At 37.0% G+C, this 17811-nt stretch overlaps 1 protein-coding gene across 7 annotated transcripts in view; it reads right to left on the bottom strand.

The window, feature by feature from the left end:
* Positions 1 to 388: 388 nt before the first annotated feature.
* Positions 389 to 17811, bottom strand: part of tead1b (TEA domain family member 1b) — an 85028-nt gene continuing 67605 nt past the window's right edge. For all 7 annotated transcript variants that reach the window (XM_057855854.1, XM_057856007.1, XM_057856079.1 and 4 more), the window contains 3 exons: positions 16250 to 16390; positions 16018 to 16170; positions 389 to 10074 (listed from right to left, as the gene is read on the bottom strand). In XM_057855854.1, the coding sequence (XP_057711837.1) occupies positions 9961 to 10074; positions 16018 to 16170; positions 16250 to 16390 (408 nt within the window). In that variant the 3' untranslated portion in view covers positions 389 to 9960. The remainder of the gene's footprint in view (positions 10075 to 16017; positions 16171 to 16249; positions 16391 to 17811) is intronic.

Here is a 17811-nt window from a genome sequence, read left to right as displayed (position 1 = left end):
CCACTCTGCCTTTTATCTCTGTATATAAGTAAAACGGCGCCATTGTAGGCTGTTTGCAGCAATGCGTGAATGAGTCGTACCGCGAATGCGTTAATTGCGATATTTTCACGTGATTAATTTTTAAAAATTAATTACCGCCCGTTAACGTGAAAGATTTGACAGCCCTACATTTAACAATACAAAATAAATGCATTCATTTGGGATGAAATGCATAACTGATGCTACAACAATCTAACGATATACTGGCAAGCGGGGTGGCCAGTGGGGTGGCCAACCAATTTATAGGGGTGGCCGTGGCCACCCCCTGGTGGCGCCACTGAGCACTTAGCGACATCTAGTGTCGAGAAATCCCACGCTTACACAGCTCCACACACGCACACAAAAGTACTGGAACTCCACAAAATGGTTTAAAATTTATTTAGCTGCAATATTGCATACATAAAAATGATCTACAAAATATCTAGTATTATCAAGAAGGCATCATAATGTTACAGCAAAGACAAGACCATCATCATCATAATTATGCAAAACATACATAGTAGAGCCTCTTTTTCTTCTTGCTTGCCCCAACAAATTACATTTGTGGATAGAAAAAGGTATCACACACCTGTACCAAGAAATGCTATGATATCTTTTCTTTTTTTGTACAACGCACCCTTATACAAGAACAAGTGTGCACACAAAACACAAAGACGTGAGCTATGTGAAATGAAATCACCTTAAAGCCACAATATGAAAACAATCAGAATGGTACCAGTACCTTCTTTCTTGACAAAATTACAAATGAAAAAAAAAAAAAAAACAATAAAACAACAAACTGCTGATACTCTTGCAGCTGCGAGAAAAACATGTTAATGGTTTAATTGATATATTTTTCATGTTATTTTTTTGTGTGTGTGTGTGTGTGTGTCAGTATTCCACATCAAAAGGGTGCAAACATTCCTGCCCGCCAAGGCATCGATCTCGTCATTGTAGTGCCGAAACCACACGTCAACATGTATTTTACCAGCAGTAAAACAACGACCATCTTAATATACATACCACACAACCATAAAACTGTATACAAGTACAAGAAAAAACATGTACAGATCAATACATGAACAGATACGCAGAAATTCTAATAAAATAGCACAGTGTCCTTAAGACAGTGTTGGCAAAACAATGATTGAGCTTTTTTGTGCATCCACCACAAATCATTACCTCTTAAAGAAAAAGTGGAGACACTGGTCCACTCTTTAACATTACCTTGAAATATTCATGAAAAAAAAGAAAACCTGGCTTAGGGGAGGGGGGAACAGAAGTATATTTTTCTGTTGTTGTTGCTTCAAACACTTGAACCGGCAAGTGCAGCAGTGTTTTATTGAAGCGCTTTGGCTTCAACCAGTTTGACTTAATGGACATCCTGAATGAAATCCAAAGATGACTGAAACCAGAGAGCGGTGTTCCCGCTTAGCGGGACAATCCTTCAAGACGCGTCTGGGGAACCTTTATCGAGTTTGACACCTTTCAGGGACGTGCTTTTTATTCAATGACAAAATATGACTCCTTTTGTCTGATTATACACTCAACAAAAATAAATGACTTTTTGCAGCATGTACACAAAAGGCATGTTTTTCACAAATATTGTTCCAAAACTGGTTCATATTGTCATAGAGCTGATTAAACAACTACTGATAATTGCAAAGGAGTTCTGTGTATTTTATTGAGGGAAAAATAGCACGCCATAATTGTACAATCTCATTTAAAAAAAAAAAAAAAAAAAGGCCATAAAGACATTTCAGTCAAAAAGAGAGAAACAGCCATCCAACTTCGACACCAGGGGGCAGTATTAGATCAATAGCTCATTAGTACAGGTGTGCCTGTAGTTCTTCACAGAGGATACATAAAATATGGCTGATTACTACTGTTATATTGGACATAACATTATCTGGACCATAAGTCGAACTAGTCAAAAATGTCAGATGGCAGCAAGAAAAGAAAATTATATATATATATATATATATATATATATATATATATATATATACACCATATTGGCCAGAATATAAGACGGCCCTGATTATAAGACGATCCCCTTTTTCAAGACTCGAGTTTGAAAAGACTTTTTGAACACCAAATTAATTTTTATACAGAAAATAATTACAAAATGAAATAAAAAACAAATGATTATAACAATATATTTGAGAGAAAAAGCATGTTATTTTGCCTCATTCAAATCTTAATATCTTAACATTTAAATATGTAAACTAAATTGCAATCACATTCGTAAATGAATGACTTCTGGTTTTGGAAATGTAAATAAACCAATCTATTAGGATAAAACAACAAAACTGCAATAACTGCATTAACCATCAAAGTGAAGTCTAACTGTAACTGTAGTCTTGAAAATAATCTGAATAGGGAAAAACATTGCAATAAAATAATGTAAACTTGAGAGTAGCTGTGAGATGTCATGATAGAACATCGCTTCAATGATATCTGGCGCCATCTAGCGTCGTGAACGGGTATAACGTCTAGACTGCGAATATAACACGACCCCCTCTTTTTCAATCTTATTTCAATGCAAAAAAATACCGTCTTATATTCGGGCCAATGCAGTATATATGGTGGAAAACACAGACAAGGCAGAAAAAGCCATTTCTGCTCTTGCAGCCCTCTTTAAAATAAACTGCTGTATTTTAGGCCAAAAAGAACTGTGTTGTTTGATAGAACAATATGTCTATATGCTGCCATATCAGTTTCATGGCGCATGAAGCCCCCGAACTATTTTTAATTTGTCTGTTTTACCCTGGAGACCCCTGTTTATAGACACCACCGCGCAACCCCTTTTGTTTCAACCCAGCCATAAAAAGAAGTTATTATATTTATTTTTCGAAATGTCTATCATTTTTATCTTAGAATCATTAATTGATGTCTGATATTTAGTTTAAAAAATAAAAGACTATAAAATTATTCACTCGCATATTTTAAACTTTTAAACAAATTACGTCACAATGAAAACAATAGTGTCTGTAAATAGGTCACGGATATGTACCTCATAACTATAGCTTAATTGTATTTTTTTTTTTTGTTAGTCACATTTTCCCCGATATTTGAAATGATTAATAATCGATCCAAACAAAGAAAATTTGATTAAAAAACAACAAAAAAACCTTTGAGAGGGTAAATATTTGAAAATCTCGACCACTCCTTGATTTCTGTGATTTCTGCATTGCGACCCTTGTTGTATTACTGTGTTTAACCCATAAAATCCCCAAAAAGTCCAGCTGTGGCCATTCACAGCTGTGTCTTGGCACTCGGTGAGACATGCTACACAGACTTTTTTGGATCGAAACAAGGTACATTCGCGATAATATCTCGTTAAAATCATGGTGTCTTTAATTATGCTCTCACATGCGCTCACCTCAAGTTAGGGTTTAGTGGTTTATTTTATTTATTTATTTATTTTTTATGTCCTGTTCAAAATTTTTCTTCCACCAGAAAATTGAGATTTTAAGCTTTCCAATGAGTATCACAAATGCAATAGGAAAATTTGGGAAATTTGGCCAAATTGGGGGTCTCAGAGCGGAACTTCAAGTCACCTGAGTGTTTTCCGCCATATATGACTATAAGCCACATTTATTGGGTAAAATGTATGTTGGGTTAAGTTCCTATACACATTCACTAACTTTACTTGAAAAGAATTCAATAGTTGCCTTACTTGGCGTTGAAGTCCTGCATTGCTATTGATATCGTAAGATTACTTTAGATTAGCAAGATACAATGTTATGGTACTATAGCTCAACAAATGGCCGCTTCATCAGATTTTTTCAACTTTTGTAACATGTACACTGCCTTGTAATCACAGTCCTGGCTAATAGTCCGCTCAGCGCCTGTCCTCTTAGCCTAATTTAGCGTAGTAGCTTTATATTCTCCACATTAGCTCACAGCTTTGGCTACTACTTTCCAATGACAAAACTGTCATTTAAGAGTATCCAGATCAATCCCGTGTCTATTTTAATCTCTCTGCTGTGAGTTTCAATTACTTCACCACTAGAAGACGTCCAATCCATTTGAAGTGGAGGGGATGGCAGCGAGTGAACACTGTCAAAGATAGCCAATTAGTTAACATGCTTAAAGTCTCTCCTGAACAGAGGTGGATAAAGTAGCCAAAAATTTTACTCAAGTAAGTGTAGCGTTACTTCAAATTATTATTACAGTACTCAAGTAAAAGTAGCCATCCAAAAAATGTACTCAAGTACAAGCAAAAAAGTATTTGGTTAAATGAATACTCAAGTAATGAGCAACATTGTGAGTAACTGCTTACATTTTTGTTTGATTATTTTTAAACAATGATATTTTAAGTTTTTAGTATGAACTATTATTCCGTACTTTAACCTATTACATAACCCCATTAGGCCAAAGAAATACAAAAAAACAAAAAAAAAACTGAATTCCGGCGAGAGAAAAAAAAATGACAGAAATAAAGCATTATTCGTCCAAAGAGCATGAGTGCCCTCTAGTGGAGAAAATAATTCCTTTTTTTGAATAGTGATTCGTTCCTTCATAGTTACTATTATGGAATTAAAAGGATCATATCGCCGGTTTTTCGTGGTCAATCGGTGCCAAATAAAAATTGGAAGAGAGGTTAAAATCCGCGCTTCTGAGTCATATTGAGGGCAGCGCTCTATGTAAAATACTTCCATTTTTTATCCTTTAGAGACACCACGTGATTGAACAGGCTGGCGTGAGCATGGAACGGTAAGCTTGTGCCTGATTGGTATAATGGAGTCATGTGATTATTGTTGCGACGTCTCATTGGTGAAATATTAGAGCTACTTTTGGCATCGCTGCCCAAAAAATAAATCTAATATGTAGAGTAAAAAGTGAAAATGTAACGTGTGGCCCAAAGTAGCAGAGTAAGAGTAGTTTTTTCTCTTCACAAATCTACTCAAATAAAAGTAACAAGTATGGCTAAGTAAAACTACTCCAAGGAGTACATTTTTTCAAAAAGTTACTCAAGTAAATGTAAAGCAGTACATGAAACGCATTACTAGCCACCTCTGCTCCTGAACATGTATTGCAGGCTATTAAAAAAAAAAAAATCTATGAATAAAAAGTACGACTTATAGTCCAGAAGATACGGTAAATAGATTTGTGAACAGTATTTGAGAAGCATAAATCCTTTTGTGTACATAAAATAAAAGATAAAATTAAAAATCTACGCAAAAACAAAAGTTTCAGCATTTCTCGTTTACTTTTGGGGTATAATATGAGCAATTACAAGGGAAATATTGTTCCTTTTTTAAATGACATCGTGTCCCGATGAAAAATGTGTCCCTGCTTTAAGGAAAAAGGCAATGCGGTACTTGGTTTCATCTCATTTTTGGTCTAGCCACATTTTTTTTTGTGTCACTTGGAATTGGAAATTGTAAAGCAAAAGGCACTTTTCGCTACCATGCACACCACATTAAAAGAGCAAGAGAATGTGTGTTTTCTTTTCTTTCTTTTTTTTTTTTGGTCTTTTACCTTTACATCAGGAAATTCCACAGGAGTTCATAGAAAAAAAACGGAGATTTAGGGAATATATGAGGTTTTTTTTTTCCTAGAGAAAAATACAACTTTAATTTCATCTGAGTTGTTCTAATGTTGTGACTCTCAAAATAGTGTACTGGTGAATGATTTTGCCCGTATCAGCCTGACTTAGAATAAAGTTGGACCCTATATGCTAAGGCACTGTAGTCTCAACACTTTGGCAGACTGCGAGGGGAATCTCGTACACATGGAGCACTCACGGGGCAACGGATCACAGTTTTAGCCGTGTCTCTTAGAGATCGCACAGCTGTTTAAGGCTCGGAGGCGGCATAGGCCACGTACATGGGAATGTAGTGTGAGGCGACTTAATAGTGTCGTAAACAAAAGTGCTTTTGGATGAGTCAGTTTACGTCTTGTAGTCCTTTAACCTGTTAGGTAGGAACAGGGATGCTTATCAGGTTGAAATGTTTTATAGGAGCCATGTGTAAGCCTGGTGGCCAAGAATGGTACTGCAACCAGGATCAAAATATTGAAGAGCACAAAATTTGGGCTGCCAAATAAGCGCTTCAGAATCTAAGTTCTGGCGAAAATCCCCTAGTATGCATTCTGCACCACAAATGGTTACAATACTATTGTTGATATTCAATCAGAAAAGACAGGCTAATAAACTACACACTAACATGAGCAACGATCCCCTGAATATACAGCAAGTGTAGTCTACAACCTAGGTCTATTACATGCGAAAAATTAAACAGCACAAGCTAAAGTCTTCAAACATAAGGGTCTCAAATTTTACTTGGGTTAAGTTGGTGGACTTAAAAAAACATTTTAGTGAGGTAGGTTACACGTTCAATTACCTACCAAATATATCTTTCAATGGACCTACATGCTAAACAATGTAGCACGAGCATGTCAACTTCATATTCTAAATGTCAGTTTACCATACATGAAAGAAATATAGAATAACTCAAAAGTACACAGTTCAGTTACAAAAGTTCAACGAGAAATCGCGCAACTTTTGCACATGTCAATTTTTTCTGTTTTCATTTGTCTGCATTGATTGAAGGCTTCTCCAATGCATCTCCTTGCCTTATTTTTGATTATGTCATAAATCATTTGAGATTTGTAACGTTTTTTTTTTTGTTTGTTTGTGTTTTTGTACTAGTGGATAACAACATTGTTAATTCAAACTGTTTGTAAAAGTTGTAGTAGCCTTACATAGCTCTGGCAACCTGGACACAGACACAGAACTGATCTCGTAATGGACCTATCGCTAAGCCACGCCCCCAAATCAGAAAACTCTGACACCAACCGGGAAGAGTGGTAGAGTTGCATAGAAATGTACAGTGTGGTCGTGACTTAAAACGTCTTTTTTTCTAACTTTGACTTTGCAAAAACCTGAAGGTTAAACACTGTGATTGGAGGAATTATTTTTGTACCTTTTAGAAAGCCTAAAAGAAAGCTCACCAAATGCAAGTGATGGATAAGGCTCTGTTGTCGACCAAAGAAACAACTGAATGCCATGACAATAACCAAGGACATTTATGTTTGCTCAAAGGTAAATTAATGATTGATTTGTAAAAAATATATATATATATATATATTTGATAACACGTACTGCAGTAGAAACGTAGATTTGACTAGTAACGTTAGTTAGCTAACATTTGGTTGCCTACTTGTTTACTAGCCTGTCACTACACAAATAGAATAAAATATAACTAAACTAAGCTGTCAAGACCCCCAGCACCCCAGCACAGCAACTACAGAGTAGCTGGCTAGTATGTATATAAATATATAAGCTTTCAAGATTTGTAAATGATTTTGTAGTAAACTAATTTCTTGGGACAAGGGGGCAGAAATAATATTCTTTTTTTCTGCTCCTTTTTGTTCTAGATTGTAAACATTCTTTGTTTTGACAATTTTCTCAAAAAAATGAAATAAAGAACAAACACACTAACATAACGTTAACAAGTAGCTAACTTCATAGCTAGCCTGATATTCGGCCTACGGGGTTTCTCCTTTTTAAGTTGCACGTGGTAGCATTTCGTCTTTATTATAATAATGGTCTCCTCTCTGTAAAGTTTAATACCATGGACATACCGCTCCACTACATACTGGAACCAGTGTTGTTTTCGTCAACAATGACGATAACGAAAATATTTCGTCGACGAACAACTTTTCCATGACGACCACGAGCTAAAAACATGGCTTGGGAGACTAGTACATAAGGAGACAAATGCTAGTTTTTGTCTGACAAGACAACAACAAGACGTAAATGCGACATAGTTTCTGTCATATGTTCACAATGCGTGACATTTTCACATTGTACGTGGAGTACTTCAGCTTGCATTGTAGCGTGTTTTTGGGTCATGTCACTCATGTGAGATGTGCTGCGTCTCTTTACCAGAGAAGCGCTCCATTTGCTTGTTTGGAAACATGGTAAATGGTAATGGTAAAGGAAGTTATACTTGTATAACGCCTTTCCACCTTCAAGGCCCTCAAAGCGCTTTGCACTACATCCTTGTGACGCAACACCAGGAGTAACGCAGGGTTCAGTATCTTGCGCAAGGATACTTGAGTTCATCAGGGCAGAGAATCGAACTTATAACCCAACCCTCTGGGTTGGGGGACAACTACTCTACCACTGAGCCACGTTATGGTAAGATTAGTTTTTTATCTTGGCAAGATAGAATATGCAATGCTACTTTAGCCTTTAAAGGTCTGTGCCGAGTGATCATCAGACGCTAAATGTAACTCCTAGCCTTAACGTAGTATTCACTTCAGAATGGCAAGCGTCCTCTTAAAATACTGGTCATTCTAAAGCAGAGCCACTTGGCTCTTCTGGCCATTAAGTCTAGAGGAGAGACAGTTGGAGAAATGGCTAAAAAGCTAAAAGCTATGAGCCAACTTCAGCTATTTTGTTGGGTAAATGAGCAATTACTGCGTAATACCGATTGTTTGCAACTTCTGGCTAGACCCTAAGAATAGCAAAAAATCCCAAGACTTCACAGTGTTAAACGTTCTGAGATTTTTTTAAAATTACATACAGTTCGTCGCTTCAAGGTGGGTTTAATTGAAAATGATCAGATGTACTGCTTTTCCTGCTGAGTGTGTATTATCATCACCAAGTTGGCGTTGTACTTGTAGATGCTACAATATCTGCTTGTCTATGTTTATTCAAAATTGTTGGAAACCTTTATTTATTTTTGGAATAAAACTTTTGAATTTTCCAGACGAAAACATTTTTAGTAATTGTCGAGTAAAACGAGGTGAAATTCGTATGCGATTTCGTCGACTAAAACTAGACGAAGACGAACATACTGTATATTGAAGTGACTAAAATATGACTAAGACTAATACGTATTTTCGTCCAAAAGACTAAGACTAAAGCAAAAATTAAAAGGGCTGCCAAAAACAACACTGACTGCAGCCCTCCCTGTCTGCTTCGACACGAAATTCATAAAAAAATAAAAAATAAAATAAAAAAATAAAATAAAAATAAAAAACATTTCAGTAAAAAAAAAATAAAACAGGTCTATTGCCTGCTCTGGTTGTACAAATTCAGAACTTTGAACTCCTGGCATTATTCATAAACCATTCGTTCACTCAGTCAATGTCACTGAGAGAATTTGACAGAGCCATAGGGTTTTCAGTTTGTCAGGGGGCGTGGCTTAGCGATAGGTCCATTGGCGAAGGGCGGGACATCTGTTGTAAACAGAATCAAAGAACATCAATGTTAAGGGCCTTACAATCGATTTTAAGATAAACAAATCTAGGCTGAGAACCATTAAGAACCATGATGAGAACCATGTTTCCAAAAACATGTTTTTTTTTCATGTCAATTGAACTATGAGGGCCATTTAATAAATAATGAATGTGCAATTCTTACATATGGCTCCTTTAAATCCACGACAAAAGGCAGCAAAGTGAGGGTAGTTTCTTGTTTTAGAGTGCAATCAGACCGCTGTGACTGTGTCGCTGTGCTTAGACAGGGAAAATAATTTGACTTCATTTTGTAGCACATTTAGTGTCAGGTCTTTTCTTTGGAGCTCTATGGGCTGCAGGTCTGGTACATTAAACAAGTATGCTCAACACACTCATACATAGATCACATCAGGCCGCCGGCACGAGAAAAGCTGGCAGCTTATATACAGACAAAAAAATAGTAGACAGAACTGAGTTCCACTGACCAAATTAGAGAAGTCAATTATGTATGTCGACGCTACAGTCTCTAGGGGAGATCACCTGCAGTGGAACAAAGAATCACATAAAAAAACAAAACAGCTGCACCGCAACTCATGGATGCGGTCACAAGAGACGAAATAATAACAGTGAAAGGAAAAGAGTTGGGGTCGTGAGCGGAAAGCGTTGTGGGGTGTGACTTTGAGCGAGAGGCACTGCCACTTGTCAGGATGTCGGAGAGCCTGTTAAGGGAAAAAAGGAGATTCATTCTTTTACCAGTCTGTAGATATGATGCTGGGCGCCGTGCTCGCTGTTTGACACTTCAAACACGCACGCCATACAAAGCAGGGTTTCCTGCGTGTCCCGGTTGGTCACCACCTGCCAAAACATACACACTTGAAGAACCAACATTTTTTCAAATCTTTTTTGCACACATTTCTACTCGTGTTTGGGAGATTTTATTTTGGGCCGATGATACAAACGTTGAAATTTTGGGCATACTTGCAATGATTAGGGTTTAGCACAAACAAAATAGAACTCATTGGCTGCCAGTGACGTGCTAGACATCCACTCTATTATGACTGGGAGGGGCGAATGTGAACGAACATTCGCCCTTCCCAGTCAAAATGGACTGGACATCTAGAACCATCAATGGCACTGAAAAATGAGCATTCACAGCAAGTCTTCCCAGTTTACACACATTGGACGTCTATCACCATCAATGGCATGCAATGACATAAAAACTATGAAAAATATACATAATGGCTAATATCCAAGTAAAATAAAAAGTAAAATGAAGTATTTAAGTCAAATAAAAAAAAATAGTCGTTTGTCCCATAAAGGTTTAAAAGACTTAAGTGTCAACATTTGGCTACTGTAGCTGTCCACTATAGTGACCAGTGTTCCTGAAAGGCTTCAATTGAGTTGAACATGGTTTATAGGTCACAAAATTGGTGAAAAACTTTCAAAAGTTATTTTTTTTTTAGTGTCATTTATCTTAACATCCCAATCAAAAATGGCATTTAGACAGAGGCGTAATTCGAGTAATCATTCTAATTTAAAAATTTAATCGGACATAACTAAAAATCTTAAAGTATCTTCAGTAACTTGTTATTTTTCGTATTCCTAATGCATTTAATCCAGTTAATATTGTAAATTTGATTTAATGGGTTCAATTAACTTAATAACTTTATTAAAGGCGATCTTGACAAGGATAAGCTGTGGAGGATGGATGGATGGATGGATGGATGGATGGATGGATGGATGGATGGAAGGATGGATAGATGGATGGATTAACTTGCATTATCAAACTTGTGGGCTCTACTTAAATTTCTGAGTTAACCTGCACTTTCTGCTGCGATTGTGCGGGCCCAGGTTCAACTCCTGTTTGGAACAACTTAATATACAATAGATTTAATTAAATTGAAATCCCTATTTATTTATATGATTAAGTACAAACTACTTAACGGAAGTTCAGTTGACTTAAAACGTTGAGTTTTAACTCTATTTTTTTGTTTGTTTGTTTGTTTTTAAAGGTTATCCATCAAAACATGACAATTCAAGTGAATTAGTGGCATTGTTGTTTATCTTACTTTTAAAAAGTAATTAATTACAGTTACAAATGACTTGTACCACAAAGTAATTGAGTTATTAACTCGGTTACCTCAATGTAAGCGTAATTAGTTTCTCGACAAAGTAACTGACGTTACTTTTTATGTTCTACACGATATTACATGATCCATTCTATAACGTCTTTCACATCAAATATGTTTGTATTAACTGATTGAATTGAACTGAACTGTCTTTTTCATTCCAAAACAAATATAGGTCACACTTTTTACATTTTTAAAAATTTCACCTATATAAGAGTGTAATGGTGTACAAACTTTAACATTCAAATAATATAAGAAAAATGCCTTTTGTTTTTCTTCTTGTACTGAACCCGCACTGAACCATGACCCCCCCGTACAGAGGTATGTACAGAACCGTGACTTGTGTGTATCGTCACACCCCTAATATATACAGTATTGACATATTTTTTTCCAATATGCAGGTGAGCCTCTGAATCCCTTCTATCTTTGTTCTAGTTGTTTTAATTTTTTTTTTTTTTTTTTTTTTTTTTTTTTTTTTAAATCACATAAGGTTTATGGATACGTCATTCAAGAAAAGTTTAGGGCAAGTGACTATTTTTGGTAATTTAAAAAAAATCATATATATATATTATTATCATATTGTAGCATCTACAAGGACAACACCCACTTGGTGATGATAATGCATAGTCAACAGCAAAAGAGACCATCATTTTCAATTAATTGTACCCACCTGAATGCCACAAACGTTGTGTAAAAAAATAAAAAGTTGCGAGAAAGCGAATGTTATGCTAACGCTCCGAGCAGCCTAGCACCCCCTTCTCTCTCTGTCCTCCTTCTGCTCTGCTCTCTCCATGTCTCCCGTGTCATTCACTCAAATTGTAGTAACGCAAATTTTCACATCCTTAGTAACGTTAACGGCGTTGCAAAGATGGGAAAAGTAATTAATCTGATTACTCACCACTGACAAAAATAACGCCGTTAGTAACACCGTTATACTCTAACGCCATTATCATTAACAACACTGATTAGTGGGTGAACTTTCAAGTTCTGCCAATTTTTTTTACCATGGTACAGTGTAGACATCCAAGTTGTTCATGTATCTTTTTAATTTATATGTTCTCCCTTGAGAGGTGGAAAAAGGGCAATAATTTGAAATGATAAAGAGTAAAGAAAACAGAATTTTGCTTAACTAAGATTTCTCGAATTTTGACAAGTCTTTCAGAACAAATGTAGTGAAGACCATTTTCCCTAGAGGTTTTAATGCTGGGTTAATGCAATGTCAAAAGAGCCATTTTGGAGCAAAAAAAAAAAAAAACCATAAAACAAATATGTCTGGAGCCACAAAAACCTGAAAACCTTATAATGAAGGCAGCACATTCTGTATGTATCTATATTAGCTATATTAGCCTAGAATCAAAATGACTAAGTTAGATACAAATACATAATAAGCCTTCATGCCAGAATTTCCACACTATAAGGCGCACCTGAAAGCCTTCAGTTTTCTCAAAAGATGACAGTGCCCCTTATAATCAATCCAATGTGCCTTATAAATATAAGAATCAATATTGGTTAATCATGGCATGACAATCCATTTAGCTCAGCTCCATCTTGAGGATGCATAACGCAACGCCAACCACAAGTACTACTACTGCGCCTTTTAATGCAGTGCACCCTATACATGAAAACGGTTTTAAAATAGGCCGTTAAATGAAGGTGCGCCTTATACTCCGATGGAACTTATAGCGCAGAAAAAACAGTAAATATGTATTTTCCTTGCAGTTTAACTTCATTACAATTTTAACCAATTAGAAGAAAGTTTGTGTCATGTTTGTCCTCCTACAGAAACCATATTACACTAAAAATATATTTCTAGGGCTGCAGCTGTCGATTATTTTACTAGTCGATTAATCGATGAACTAGTTAGTTCGAATAATCGAGTAATCGGATAAGGAACAGAAAAAATTAAAATACCTGAGCTGAGCCTCAAATGGTATAAAAAAAAATAAAAAAAATGAGGATCTACAGTGGGGCAAATAAGTATCAAGTCAACCACCAATTGTGCAAGTTCTCCTACTTGAAAAGATTAGAGAGGCCTGTAATTGTCAACATGGGTAAACCTCAACCATGAGAGACAGAATGTGGGGAAAAAAACAGAAAATCACATTGTTTGAATTTTAAATAATTTATTTCCAAATTAGAGTGGAAAATAAGTATTTGGTCACCTACAAACAAGCAAGATTTCTGGCTATCAAAGAGGTCTAACTTCTTCTAACAAGGTATAACGAGGCTCCACTCGTTACCTGTATTATCGGTATAAAAGACACCTGTCCACAATCTCAGTCAGTCACACTCCAAACTCCACTATGGCCAAGACCAAAGAGCTGTCGAAGGACACCAGAGACAAGAGTGTAGACCTGCACCAGGCTGGGAAAACTGAATCTGCAATAGGTAAAACGCTTGGTGTGAAGAAATCAACTGTGGGAGCAATTATTAGAAAATGGAAGACATACAAAACCACTGATAATCTCCCTTGATCTGGGGCTCCATGCAAGATCTCACCCCATGGCGTCAAAATGATAACAAGAACGGTGAGCAAAAATCCCAAAACCACACGGGGGGACCCAGTGAATGACCTCCAGAGAGCTGGGACCACAGTAACAAAGGCTACTATCATTAACACAGTGTGCCACCAGGGACTTAAATCCTGCACTGCCAGACGTGTCCCCCTGCTGAAGCCAGTACATGTCCAGGCCCGTCTGCGGTTCGCTAGAGAGCATTTGGATGATCCAGAAGAGGACTGGGAGAATGTGTTATGGTCATATGAAACCAATATAGAACTTTTTGGTAGAAAAACAGGTTCTCATGTCTGTAGGAGAAAGAATACTGAATTGCATCCGAAGAACACCATACCCACTGTGAAGCATGGGGGTGGAAACATGCTTTTGGGCTGTTTTTCTGCAAAGGGACCAGGACGATTGATCTGTGTAAAGGAAAGAATGAATGGGGCCATGTATCGAGAGAGTAAAAATCTCCTCCCATCAGCAAGGGCATTGAAGATGAGACGTGGATGGGTCTTTCAGCATGACAATGATCCCAAACACACAGCCAGGGCAACACAGGAGTGGCTTTGGATCTCAACCCATTAGAAAATCTGTGGAGGGAGTTGAAAGTCCGTGTTGCCCAACGACAGCCCCAAAACATCACTGCTCTAGAGGTGATCTGCATAGAGGAATGGGCCAAAATACCAGCAACAGTGTGTGAAAAGCTTGTGAAGAGTTACAGAAATTGTTTGGCCTCCGTTATTGCCAACAAAGGGTACATAACAAAGTATTGAGATTAGAGCTGAAACGAATACTCGAGCTTCTCGAGTAACTCGAGTTTAAAAACTGATCCGAGTAATTTTATTCACCTCGAGGAATCGTTTAATTTGACCAAATACTTATTTTCCACCATGACTTACAAATACATTCTTTAAAAATCAAACGTGATTTTCTGTTTTTTTTTTTCCACATTCTGTCTCTCATTGTCGAGGTTTATTAATATTTATTAATTACAGGCCTCTCTAATATTTTCAAGTGGGAGAACTTGCATAATTAGTGGTTGAGTAAATACTTATTTTCCCCACTGTATGTACAACAAAAGAGCATTTAGCTAACTTACATAGCAAAAGGCCGCTATCTTAAATGCTATAAAACGCTAATGTTTTTTTTTTTCTTTGTTTACAATGCTCTTAAGCAATAGCTCAGACATATATTCCCACAAAAAAAAAACAGCTAAATATACCCATAAACTACTTTACAAATGCATAAAAAAAGCATAAGCCTAAACAAAAACTTGGCTTATGTTGATCTTAACAAGGAGCAGCTGGATTCAGTCACATGACATGAGGCAGACTAGAGGGCAGTGTATCCACCTAAATCAGTAAAACTAAATGCAAGCACTTTCAAAACAAACCATTAGAATGCCACTTTAATTAAACAAATACTCGAAGCAGCAAAATTTAATTCGAATATTTTTTTCTCATTGAATACTCGAGTTAATCGATTAATCGTTGCAGCACTATATATTTCCCTTTCTCCATCTTTTGCCATTTTCAAACAATTGTTGAAAACGCTCCAGGGAGCCACTGGGGCAGCATTAAAGAGCCGCAGGTTGCTGACCCCTGTTTTAATGCTTTGAGATTTTCTGTACTTTCCTATAATCAATTTCTTAGTAGTTTAAATTTCACATTATTTGTTTGTGACCCGTATAGTAGTTTTTAAAAGCATTTCCCAATTACAAGGTATTTACTTGTAAACACACAAACATTCAGCCAGAGGTTGCCTTGTGTGATTTCTAGAATCATCAGTCATTCTCAACCACTGTACTGGAAAATGACCTAGTTTCACCTAATTGGTCTAGAAATGATAATTTATTTGCTACAAATGTATCTTTGTCTATCTATCGCTGCCAATGATGTACAATGACTGATGGAACAATAAAAAGTTCTTTCCCCAAATAGCAGAAGGCTATATGCGCTCCTCTTTTTGCTGTTAACACAACAGCACAAAAATGTGTTCAGCTAAATTATTTTAACATGAGGTTTTTTGGTGACATTTTTGTTTGGAGATATTCAATTGGAAATTGAAATAAAAGTTGGGAAACACTGGATTTGGTTTTATTGGGGATTCCTGACACTCTTCACCTTGTTTGGAATGAGAAGAATGTATGAGCAATAGTCATCACTCACCAATAAGATAGTGAAGTTCTCAAGCACGCTGTTCATCATGTACTTCTCAGGCAGGTGTTTTAGCTTATGGATGAAGTTGATCATGTATTCACACATGGGAGACCTGCTTATCCTGTAGACGAAACGCCCATTTTCAAACCGCGCGTATTCAGTCTGAAAGAAAAGGACAAATGTGGCAAATACAAGAAGTAAACACTTGGCGCTTTAGAGGTGTAATGCAGAAGCTTCTTACCTCGACTTTTTCAACCACCTGCTTGCCGAAGGAGCATACTTTAGTGGAGCATGTGATGGTCATGTTCTCCGAGCTCTCATACTGACTGGTGACGCCGTAGAAAGAGCCGTTCTCGTCCTGGATGTTGCAGTTTAGGTCGGCCTGAAAAGCAGAGCAACATGGGAGTACATGTGCACATATGTCAGTAGGGTGGACACAGAGCCATGTAGAAAGAGTGGCTACACTCTCTGATCTCGCCGCGGGTGGTCACGTGGTTCACGTAGTTCCAAGCACAAGCAGCACTGTAATGGTTTTGATGGAACTGACAGCGGTAATTGCGACAGTTATGGTAAAAATTGATAAAATCACTTATCTAAGTACAGTGGTACCTTGACATACTGTATGATTGCTTCGAAACACGATCTTTTTGACATTGGACGTAAAATTTGACTTGCCATTTGTTTCTACATCCGATGACATGCTTGAAATACGACAATTTATGACAGTGCAGCAGTTTTTTTTTGTTTTCCCGTAAGAGGGACGCCCGGCGGATTTTCTTGTGAAAGAAATCAACATGGGTTCCAAGAACGTTAGTGCAGGTGGTGAAAAAAGGAAAAAGGTGATGCTTACCATTGAAAGATGGAAATGATAGAAAAATATGAGCGTGGTGTGTGCATCCATCAACTGGCTCGACAATACGGCCGTAGAATGGCTACTCGCGACGGTCCTCCTCCGAGCTCTGTTCGCCAGTCTTTATACGGTAAGTTTCTTGTGGTAACAATACCAAAAAAAAAACAACAACAACAACAACAAAAAACGCCAGCTTCGTCAGGTTTCTAATGATTTATTCCATCAACTTGTGCAACATAACACACCTACTGTCCGGCGCAGCTGAATATTAAAAGTGAAAGCAAAAAGTCCTATCTCACTCTGTCAAGTCAGCCACGCGATGCGTTCAGGTACACTACGGAAAACATATTTGTCACATAAGAACCTGATGTTACATTATTACAGGTATTATTATTATTACCATTATTATATTGGTATTCCTATTTTTATTTATAATTTATTTGTTTTGCTCTTAGTGATTGATGTGGAACGAATTAATGGAATTATAATGTATTCTTATGGGAAAATCCTGCTCGACATACGACCATTTCGACTCACAAAATAGGTCCTGGAACGACTTAACTTCGTATGTATAGGTACCACTGTACTTGTTTGATTATCTCATTTGGTTTCGCCTTCGTCGAAGCGATTTCTGGAACTATTTGAGGCTCCATTACCCGGAAGTAAAATCGTATAATGGATCCCTATGGGAGAGTCGCAACTCTCTTTCGACATGGCTCTGTGTGGCCATTTCTTGCTAAAGTTAGCTTTGAAAGAGCCTTCACTTTGGAAATGTGACTCTGTTTACAAGCTAAATGTATCTCGTTTTAAAATGTAAATCTTGCCAAATGATGTAAGTGATGACAAAGTGGATATGCTAAGATTGACGGTGTAATATATGACAGATTATGTATTCTGCTAGTATTCACTGTTACCTTCTGCATTGAGGAAAGTTACAATGCCGCTTGTGATGT

Source organism: Corythoichthys intestinalis, chromosome 1 (assembly GCF_030265065.1).
Source record: "Corythoichthys intestinalis isolate RoL2023-P3 chromosome 1, ASM3026506v1, whole genome shotgun sequence".
NCBI classification, from domain to species: Eukaryota; Metazoa; Chordata; class Actinopteri; order Syngnathiformes; family Syngnathidae; genus Corythoichthys; species Corythoichthys intestinalis.
The sequence above is the reverse complement of the archived record's forward strand: the minus strand, read 5'-3'. Positions and strand labels throughout refer to the sequence as shown.